This window comes from Hypomesus transpacificus, chromosome 23 (assembly GCF_021917145.1).
Source record: "Hypomesus transpacificus isolate Combined female chromosome 23, fHypTra1, whole genome shotgun sequence".
Taxonomy (NCBI): Eukaryota; Metazoa; Chordata; class Actinopteri; order Osmeriformes; family Osmeridae; genus Hypomesus; species Hypomesus transpacificus.
In genome coordinates, this window is record NC_061082.1 from 305,431 (window position 1) to 315,914 (window position 10,484).

General features: G+C 42.4%; 2 protein-coding genes across 3 annotated transcripts; both read left to right on the top strand.

The window, feature by feature from the left end:
* Positions 1 to 1,467: 1,467 nt before the first annotated feature.
* Positions 1,468 to 5,057, top strand: LOC124485739. 2 transcript variants are annotated; one of them, XM_047047510.1, is made up of 5 exons: positions 1,468 to 1,754; positions 2,042 to 2,433; positions 2,634 to 3,312; positions 3,450 to 3,545; positions 4,367 to 5,057. In XM_047047510.1, exons 1-5 carry the CDS (start codon positions 1,562 to 1,564, stop codon positions 4,498 to 4,500), a joined length of 1,494 nt encoding a protein of 497 aa, XP_046903466.1. In that variant the 5' UTR covers positions 1,468 to 1,561; the 3' UTR covers positions 4,501 to 5,057. The 2 variants fall into 2 exon arrangements, with proteins under 2 accessions (XP_046903466.1, XP_046903467.1); XM_047047511.1 differs by lacking the exon at positions 4,367 to 5,057 and having other exon boundaries at positions 3,450 to 4,176.
* Positions 5,058 to 5,100: 43 nt separating this feature from the next.
* On the top strand, positions 5,101 to 8,679 carry LOC124485741. The gene is made up of 5 exons (XM_047047512.1): positions 5,101 to 5,249; positions 5,547 to 5,684; positions 6,485 to 6,693; positions 7,062 to 7,162; positions 7,370 to 8,679. Exons 2-5 carry the CDS (start codon positions 5,567 to 5,569, stop codon positions 8,328 to 8,330), a joined length of 1,389 nt encoding a protein of 462 aa, XP_046903468.1. The 5' UTR covers positions 5,101 to 5,249; positions 5,547 to 5,566; the 3' UTR covers positions 8,331 to 8,679.
* The last annotated feature ends 1,805 nt before the right edge of the window (positions 8,680 to 10,484 follow it).

Here is a 10,484-nt window from a genome sequence, read left to right on the forward strand (position 1 = left end):
TTTTTAATTGATAGTTGGCCTAATTGAAGGCAATTATACCTAACCATTTCAAAGATGTGCGAAATCATTTGAAATGTGTGCAAACTGTAGGCAATTGCACTTGCAAGTTTCATTTACAAGGATGTGCTAATACAATTGCAATTTGATTAAAGAAATGAACAATTCCAATCTGTTGTGAACAAGTGCCCAGCAGTTTGGAGGTTTGCACGTGTTGTTTTCAGAATGTCATTTCTGTTTCGTGAAATGAGCCAAACCAATTGAGAAAAACTGTAAGGTAGACAAGGTGGTGCCCCACCTCCTTTATTAAAACGCAACCAACTTTATTGTTGTGGAAGTAGCCTACCTACTGATAAGATTCATCGCTTCACCGTCTGTACCAACAGAGTTAATAAAGTAGCTAAATATGCTAGTGTACGTTATTTGAGGCCACTTTTTCAGGTCGTCCTCCCATCCCTCGATAGTAGAAGGCAGAGAATATGATCAAATTATTCAGTTTCAGGTGTAAACAGGCAGTGTTCCCACATGTTTAATTTTGCATCAGAATTAGCTTACCGCAATGACTGTTTATGAGCGTTACCATGACAATTGCCGGCTCCGGAATTCGCGCCCATAAATCAGGAAATGGATCATAGGAGCTAGGAATAAGGTGGATACACAACCAAAGATGATCAATAGCGTTGCACACCAATAGGTGCGTTCGACATGACCTCACTTCATGCGGCGCCGCAGCCGACTGCAGGCGGCTGACTTGAAACAGGGAATTCTGGTTAGACTTTTTGTCCCAGGATACGTCACTGTGACGTCGCCATCAAAGTACAGTGAGATCGATTCGAGAACTGCCGGCTGTGTAGCCGAGCGCATTAGGTGCGTTCGACATGACCCGACTTCATGCGGCGCCGCAGCCGGCTGCAGGCGGCTGACTTGAAAAAGTGCATTCTGGTTAGACTTTTTGTCCGACTTGAGACAGCGCCGAAGACACGTCACTGTGACGTCGCCATCAAAGTACCGTGAGATCGATTCGAGAACTGCCGGCTGTGCAGCCGAGCGCATTTTCTCAAGAGCAACTGCACGGGTTCAAGTGACAACACAGCTATTTCATGATTGGCTAGACTCACACACAACAACTTTGACGCGTTTTGTAATATTTGGACACCTTCAGTTTCGCCAACACTCAAAAAAAAAATATTAAATAAAAATGTGTTGAAGAAAAGGTTTTAGTCAGCCTCTTCACTAACGGTTAAATAATAAATCAAGTAAAGTAAGCAAACAGCGCTTGATCGGCCATGACTGACATCAACGCAGCAAACCACGAAAAGCTGGAATGTCCGACTTCACAGAGCCGTTTTCAACTCCTCCCCGACTGCAAGCGGCTACTCTCGCCGGTCGTGAATGCAGCCGCAGTCCATGTCGAACGTACCTATTGTCATGGTACATTGCCACCTTTATTTTGAAAAACCGTTCCCCGGAAGTAGCCCGCTTTTTCCTGTCTTGTTGAAAAGGCTTATTATTTGTGAACGTATAGTGCCAAAACATTTGCAATAGTGTTGGAGTGCGATTCAAAATGTCAAAGACACAGTTACTTAAAGCCTTGGTTAACGAACGATTAGAGATCGCAGTTATGGAAATATTTGAGGCAGTGGAAAAAACGATAACAGAATTCCAAGAAGAGGTGGAACGTACAAAGGAGGACAACGCGCGTCTCCAGAGACTGTTGGACGCGGTGTTGAAACCTGAGATTAAATTACAGAGAACAGGTACTTTTCTCAGCGGCCAGTTTTTGTAAAGTCATTTGCACACAATAATTAAAGTGATGTTTAAGTGTGGCCCTCTAGCTTGTTATCACTGACACGTTTGTTGTTAAGCGATGCATGTCCTGAAAGCTGCTTGAATTTAGTGATGCATTTGCCTAGCCTAGAGCTAGTAGCTAGAATGTCGACGGTCTCAGGTTGGAAGCCTCAAAGTTAATATTTTAAGTGTTAACAAACGTGTGTGCGTTTATAAGAAAATAAAACCAACTAAACACGCAGTGTTGTGTTTTCAGACGCTCAGCAGTGTACTGGGGTTTCTGGAGAGTGGGGTTCTACTGGTGAGCAGCCTGGTGCTGGTGAGGAGGAGCCTGGTGAGGAGGACTGCAGCATGAATAAGGAGCAGGCGGATCACATGCACTTTAAACAGGAGCAGAAGTGCAGCCAGGAGCAGCTGCTACAACAATTCAAGTCTGAAGAAACTGAACTCTTACTGGTTCATAGCAATCCAGAAATGTTCAACTTTGAAGATGAACCTCAACTTACACAATACCAAATGCAGACAATTGAACAGGAGGCGACTTTCTGGGCATCTCCGTTTAGTCAGGCTATGGGGCAGAAACCACCTGATCCAGAGGAAGATTACAGAATACCAGATCGAAGCAGTCAGTTACTGTTCCCCTCTGCAGTAAGCTATTTGTTTTTTGTTACAGTGTGATTTTGATTTGCCTTCGTGCAGTAACTTAAGCCTTACATATCTGCACCCAAGTAAAAAACCAAAGTAGTTTTATGACATGCATTATTTATGTCATGTCCAGTGTAGGTTGTGTAGGCACAAATCTATATCTACCTCTAAATGTTTTTTGATTTTTCTTTCTTCACATTTAGTATTCAGGAAAGGCCTCTGAGGATGTCTCCAGCCATTTAGAATGCAGTGATGTGGACCAATCGAACACAATTGAGCCTTCATACCCCAGTGCCCTAAAATCTAGGAAAAAACATGGGTCGCTCACTACAGTGGACAATAAGACCTCCATCCATGTTCAACCGATGTCACAGGGAAGAGGCGGCCCAATATACAGTAAAAAACAGTACTGCCTGTACTGCTGTAGGCCATATTCTAAAATATCTCGACACCTTGAACATGTGCATTGTAACGAGCCAGAGGTGGCAAAGGCAATTCAATTTCCAAAGAATTCCAAGGAAAGAAGACTCCATTTGAACTATCTTAGAAAACGAGGCAACTTTGCCCATAATACAAATGTTTGCAGAAAAGGGTCTGGACAAATGATAGTCTGTCAACGACCGAGGCGGAGCATGGAAGCCAAAGAATTCATTCACTGTGTTTATTGCAGAGGCCTTTATTCCAAGAAGTTCTTGTGGAAACATGTGAGGCACTGCCAACTCAAAGACAATGATGATGCAAACTGTCAACCCAAAAAATCCTGGAAGGGAAGAAAAAAAGGTAGAAAACAATCTCAGGCTGCTGCCAGACCAAACTTCTCAGAGATCAGTGAAGCTGCTTGCTTCACTGCATGCTTGACTGCATCCACAAAACAGGATAAAGGTACCGTGTTATCCATTATATACTCAACTTTAACATTTTCATGTAAAAAAAGTACAACACTGTACATTTTCACATCACCTTGAAGCTTCATAGTGCTATTTTACAGCCATCCAGTCATCCTCTCATGTATCTCATAGGTTCATCCAGACGGTTCAAGAAAAAATGGGAGGTGAATGAAGTAACAGCCATCGAGAGACACATGATGAGGTTCATCACCAGTCACAAACTGCCTGGTAAGAAAGACTGTCTCCAGTGTATTAAAGAAGAGCCAGATGTTCTTCAGAACAGGACATGGGTGATTGTCAAGAATTATGTGAGAAACAGAATCACTGCTCTACAGAAAAACTCCAAATTAGAGTAGTGATGTCTGACAGAAATGTGATAGCATGCATTTAAGCAGAATATACTGAAGTAATTGTGGTGCAAATTATTGTAATTATTCATCTTCCCCTAAAACCCTTCTATTGTCAGGTGTAGTTGAGTAATAAAAAATTGGACCCAATGTTATTGTGACCCAAAGGTAATAGGTGTTAATAGGAGAGTTAACTGAATGTACAGTTTATATATTATTCTGGTAAACTGTTCATTTAAAAGGCAATGACAACGTTGATGTCCTGCAAAAAGAATTTTTATAGAATTATTTGATTGCATGCTTTTACCACATGCTTCCATTGGGAATCCAAGCTACAGTGATGTTACTGATGATACTATCATAGATCAGTAGCAGAGGATGCCATTTAAGGATACATTCAATACAAAAGATAAATGTTTTTTAAATGTAGCATTCCAGTAATTGAACATGATTGCACATCTGATGGGAATAAATTGTTGAATTAAACATTAGTTTGAGTCTTCTGACCCACAGTTGTCTTGAGTTTATTTTTTTATTTATTTCAGTTGTGAAAATGTCCTCTTTCATTCAAAGACTAAAGTTAGCTGCCATTGGCTGAGGCTGAATATACCTGTTTGATGCTGATGCTTAGCTACTTAACAGCAGAATAGTAATGACTGCAGCTGCATTTTATTCTTCTTTTTCTTTTCTTTCTCTTTGCAGTCCAGTTGGGATTTTGGTTGCCACCACTCTATTTTCGGCAAACATTATCATTAAAAGAACATTCCACTGGGACTACAGATACAACATATCTGACCAGGGATCAGTTACAAATTAATTCCACTGTTTTAATCTAAACTCTTTATCGGAATAACAGATCTAGAATCAGTACAATGTAAAGCTCCTGCTCTATGCCCACCCATCTTTATCATTAGCCAATCCAAAGTGCATTGCGGCTTGTCCCAATCATTGCCTGTCCAGTCATCAAACTGACACATACAACAGACAATCATGATACTTCGTTTTTGTAAAGAACTTTTATTTAATTCTAATTGGATAATTGTCTAGATCGAGGGCCAATCAAGCCTTGTGTAGACTGTTTCTATGTAGCCCCCCCAAAAAAGAACTCTCCGATCACGGAGGGCCTCTTCATGCCCAAGAGCCCCTGGGCACATTCCCAGATTGCCCATATGGTAGATCCGGCCATGGTTGTGCTCTTGCCAAGGCAGGCACACCCAATTAAACCATAAACTAATACACGGATGCTGTTTCCAGCTACATTCATCACTGCATCGATGACGTCATCCCCAAGAAGGCTGTCCGGTCTTCTACAAAGAGGAAGTCGATAACCTGACATCATGGGGTCAGAACAATAACCTCTCTCTCAACATCAGCAAGACTAACAAGATTATTGTTGACTATAGGAGGCAGCAGGAGGAGGAGCATGCACCCCTACACATCAACGGATCAGAAGTGGAGAAGGTCAGCTGCTTCAGATTCCTCGGGGTGAACATCAGCAATGACCTCACCTGTTCTGCTCCCACGGACAAGTTGGTCAAAGTGGCCCGGAAACGCCTCTTCTTCCTGAGGAAACTGAAGAAGTTTGGTATGGACTCAGTCATCCTCACTAACTTCCACAAATGCACTATAGAGCGCATTCTGACTGAAACTTTAAACAATGATGTCCATCGCTGTGACTGGCCTGACACTCCAGCACAGTAGGTGGCGGTGTATATACCTTACAGTTGTATGCGATCCCCCAACCAGAAGAAGACCCCGGCATCATTCTGATGCTGCCTGAAGCGTTGAAAAGTTTGTCACCCAAGGATAGCGTCCATGTCTAGCAAAATGTCCAAACTACAGTTGTTTCAAGCTTTTCTCACCGACCGATTAACTGTTGCAGCTATTGAAATATTGGGAGCGATGGAGAACACAATAACTGAATACCAGGAAGAGATGGACCGAGCTAAGGAGGAAAACGCACGTCTACAGAGGCTGTTGGACTTGGTTTTCAAACCTGAGATAAAGTTACACAGAACAGGTTTGTGTAAAGGTAGATTCATAATCAAAATAAACGAAACACAAGCTCTCAATTTGTGTTCGTAGATATCGAAAGACACGCTTGGTTTGCTTGGATTTACGAAGGGAAGGCTCAAGTAGCTTGCTACTATTTGTAAGTTGACGTTGTGTTCAAGCTAGTCAAGCGTGCACATCGATTATATATAACTAGTTCTGTCTTTCTTATATCATCATCTGACAAAGAGAAGTAACATTTCAGATAATTTACGATGTTCACAGCGGTATCCAAAGCTTGGCTTTCGAACTGGCGAATCTACAGTTATCAATCGCTAATGGTTGATGTTTTGAAGTACGGAATTTAGTTTGAATTTTCGGCCACGTTTTCTTTGATAGGTAAGAACACAAATTGAAAGTTGTTTCTTAAATTCTGATGGAAAACTGACTCCATAGGTTCGACTCACCCCAAGCAATAGCTAACCATGTCAACATAATCTAGCATGAAGCGTTTAAAATAGGCTATAGGATTTGCAAATTGAACCTTCTTCCACTTCAACCACTTCCCTTCTGTGTAGCTAGTGTTACCGCTTTAAGAGTCAGTTGCAGTTAATAACTTCTAAGGTATAAGTAATTTTACCAATCATTTACATTATGCATTTAGCAGACGCTTTTATCAAAAGCGACTTCAAAAGAGAGCTTTACAAAACTGCATAGGTCACTGATCATAACGAGATAGCCCCAAACATTGCGGGTAACCAAAACATGAGGATACATTGTGAAAACTAAATAATCAGTATTTGGTTCCACTTCTTGTCCCTTGACTAGACCGTTTTCCGTGCCTTAAGTCTGCTGCATGTGACGACGACTCCAGTCGGCACCAAGAGCTGTCACAGATCATCGAGGTGAAAGTGGAGCAGGAGGAAATATGGACCACACGAGACAATATTAAAACCGAACCTGAAGCGGAAACCAGTACAGCATCAGAACCTGACCTTGGGCATCTTATTGCAGCAACTCCAGAGGAATCATTCAGTGTAAGATGTGTTTCAACACTGTTAAAGGCCTGCTCCACTGCACTGCGAGTACTACACTATTGAATAATATACAAAAATACAAACAAATATGACCTATGCAAGAGTGTATTATGTTTAGTGCTTAACAGGGAGGGTGTACTGTACCAACTACCTCAGGGGGACTAAATGCCACTAGGTAGAACCTAGAACCCTAACCCTAACCAATTGTAATGTGCACTCTGTTCAAAATAAATGAAAAGAAACCTGTCAAATATAAGGCAATTTCTCCAGTCATATATTACTTAGTCGTACTGTGAAATGTTGTCTCGTCTCGTTCTCGTGGACCCAGTATTGTGCATTGTCACACCCCTACTGCTTTTGTGTCATAGGATGTGGAACCAGACCCTGTGGAACAGATGGATGATGTGGAACCAGACCCTGTGGAACAGATGGAGAAACCTAAACAGAGAACCATGGCTGACTTTGTCAAGTAAGGACAATATAGCTGTAATCGCATACATTGACTAAAGGAAGTATACCAAAAAATATAGGTGTCATGATTGAGTGCTCAGTTTTGTCTGTCAAATCATTGCAACTGAATATACAATATCAGTAATCAAACAGCGTTAATGGCAGTGATGATATCCACAATGTACATAGGAGTATGCTCTACAGATGATATCCACTATGTACATAGGAATATGCTCTACAGAGGACCCCAAGACGATCCGCCAGAATCGCTGAACTCAACAGTCTACAAGGAGTTTGCCAAAAGCCTGGCGCCATTGGTTCCATCAATGGACATCAGCTGCGAGATCCCATTGGTGGACACTGCTTTTGGCAAAGTCCCTGTAGGAAGCCCCCTGTCATACCAGATGCCTTTGCCAAACAGCAGCCACACCAGCCCCCACCCTGACATGCCTCCCCGGCCTCCCCTGCCTCTGGGGGACTACAGACTACAGCCAACAAGCTGCATGTTTGTGTTCAGTGAACAGGAACTGCAGTATCTGAAGTCAATAGTGACCTCGTGGGATATGGCTCACAGAATTGAGAAGGCTACCAGAGACAAGAGTGTGTCGATAGAGAGAGACCAGCTGAGGCGGCCCCGGCTCACCTCCCACTTCTGGGAAATCTGTCATATCAGAGAGCAGAGCAAAGCAGAGCAGCTTGCAGAGAGAGTTTGGAAGGGTACCCCTCGCACGGTGAAAAGGGTTCGGGGGGTGGAATCTGCAGCTGTGTGGGAGTACTGTCGGGCAATTAATGTCAACTACTCACCGTGTGGGTTCATCACCCACCCAGACGCCCCCTGGCTGGGGTGCTCTCCGTACGGACTAAGCTTCGATCCCACGGAGAACCCGGCCTTCGGCCTACTGGAGATCATCTTTCCCAAGACCAGGAGCTATGTCAGCTGCCCCTTCCTCAGCGTACGAGGTGGAGCACTGCAGCTGAAGCAAAACCACTCTTACTTTTGGCAGCTGCAGGCCCAGCTGCTGCTCACTGGGCTGCAGTGGTGCGACTTTGTGGTTTTTGCTGAGGACGATGTGTGGATCCAGCGCATCTTCAGAGATGATGAGGTAGTAAATATCATAAGAAAGAAAACTGAACATTTCTTTCTTTATTTTTACATGCCGAAATGTCTATATTTGAACACAATCTAAATTACTGTCAGTTTTTGTTGGAAGAAAGCCTCATTCAAAAGGTTATTTCACGATAACTAATGTGTTCCTTATAGAAAATTCAACATTCAGGAATTATATTCCCCCCATTGTGTGGTATTTGTTTAATTTGTACTGATATGACATGGACTATACCTGCTGTAAATTGTCTCATTTCTCAGTTTTTAGGATTGTGTTATTTTCCAAACAGCCAGCAGGTTGGGCACTTGCTTTCTCAGAAGTCAAACTTTGATCCTTTAGTGGGAATGGATATGTAGACTGTCTCATAGAGAACAGACATCAGAATAAAGTCAATGCATTCCAACACCAACCCTTTGATTTATTGTCCTTGGTATAAAATCAGGGGATTAGTAAAGCTCAGTAGGTATAGTAAGTAAGTACATTTTATTTATAAAGCACACTAACACAGCAAGGCTGACCGAGGTGCCGAACAAAAGCACAAATAAAATACATGGTAAAAACAAAATACAAACAGCAAAATAAGTAACATCACAACTCAAGAGGTAGTGGGAAACGCTAGTGCTTATGAGTGCGTTTTAAGTTTGGATTTAAAAACAGACGATAAAGGAGCCTGCCCGATAGACAGGGAAAGTTGATTCCACAGCCGAAGACCGGCAACTGCAAAGGCTGTATCACCTGTACATATGCAGCGTGACCGGGGAGTGTATAAAAGTAGTTTGTCCGCAGACCTCAGTGACCTAATGGGTGTGTGTAGTTGTATGAGGTCCGAGATATATATATATATATATATATATATATTATATACACACACACACACACACGAAGGGACCTGTCCATCAAGAGCTTTAAGAACAAACAATAACATTCATAGCTTTACAGAAGATCTCCTTCCTCTTGGTATTATATATAGCAGAAGCCAGAAACATCTTCCACTTGGTATATATATATAGCAGATATCAATGACAGTGATTTGGAAATTAGTTGTAGAATACTCCATATTTTTGAAAGCGACAATACATTTGTCATGGAATACTTTTTATTGAATTGAGTTTCGCTTTATCTCTAGGTATAGGTGTTGATTGTTTCCAAAAAATTATTTTGTTGCTGTAAATAGCAGTCAACATAATGTCCCAGTTGTAAGATAGCTGTGTCCTACTGGCTGTAAGTGCACAGATGTGCATCATCATTAGGATGAGAGGGAGGAAGGAGACACACAATGCAGCGCAGAGGGGCAGCCCTTGGGTGGGGCAACGCTGGGGCAGCGCTGGGGCAGCACAGGGGCGGGGCAGCCTAAACCTTCATTCTACGAGACCAGGCTCCTTGAAATGCTGTTTACGACACCAGGGGTTTAAATGCTGTTAGACACAAGGGGTTGAAATGCTGTTTAAAACACCAGTGTTTTTTTTACATTCATGACTTGCATAATTCCAGGGTTTGTTTAACTCAGAATACAGACAACGAGGGCTGCAGCCAGCATGTCTAATCTATATTAAGCTGCAGCTACATAACCCATAGCCTCTAATAGGATCATACCTGCTGCAGCTACATAACCCATAGCCTCTAATAGGATCATACCTGCTGCAGCTGCCTAACCCATAGCCTCTAATAGGATCATACCTGCTGCAGCCCATAGCCTCTAATAGGATCATACCTGCTGCCCATATCCTCTAATAGGATCATACCTGCTGCCCATAGCCTCTAATAGAACCACACCTTCAGGCATGACTGGCTTGATGATGATGTGTCCTTGGCAACACTATGGTTGATGCTGTCTTGTCCGATTCAGTCTAGTTTCATAATCAGGAAATGGTGATAAAATCAGAGATCACATGTCCATAAATATCTTCTCAAGAATCTGTCTGTGACTCCACAGACATCCTTTATGAGTTGTGGAAACAACCATAACCCTTTATGTCTGGTGAGGAAGTCTAATACTTGAGATACTCTCTTTGTAGAATCATGCAAGACTCAGTTCTTGGCTCTGAGGTAAAGGATGGTGAGATTCTACCTCCAACCATCCAGAAGCTGATTAAGGGATACAAAAGTATCTGAGACCCTTCTTTGACAGTGAGTTGAACCAGACCACATATTTAAATTTAAGATTCCTATATGTTTATTGTATGCACCTTCCTGCCAAAGCAAATTCCTTGTCAGTGCAAACTTTCATGGCGAATA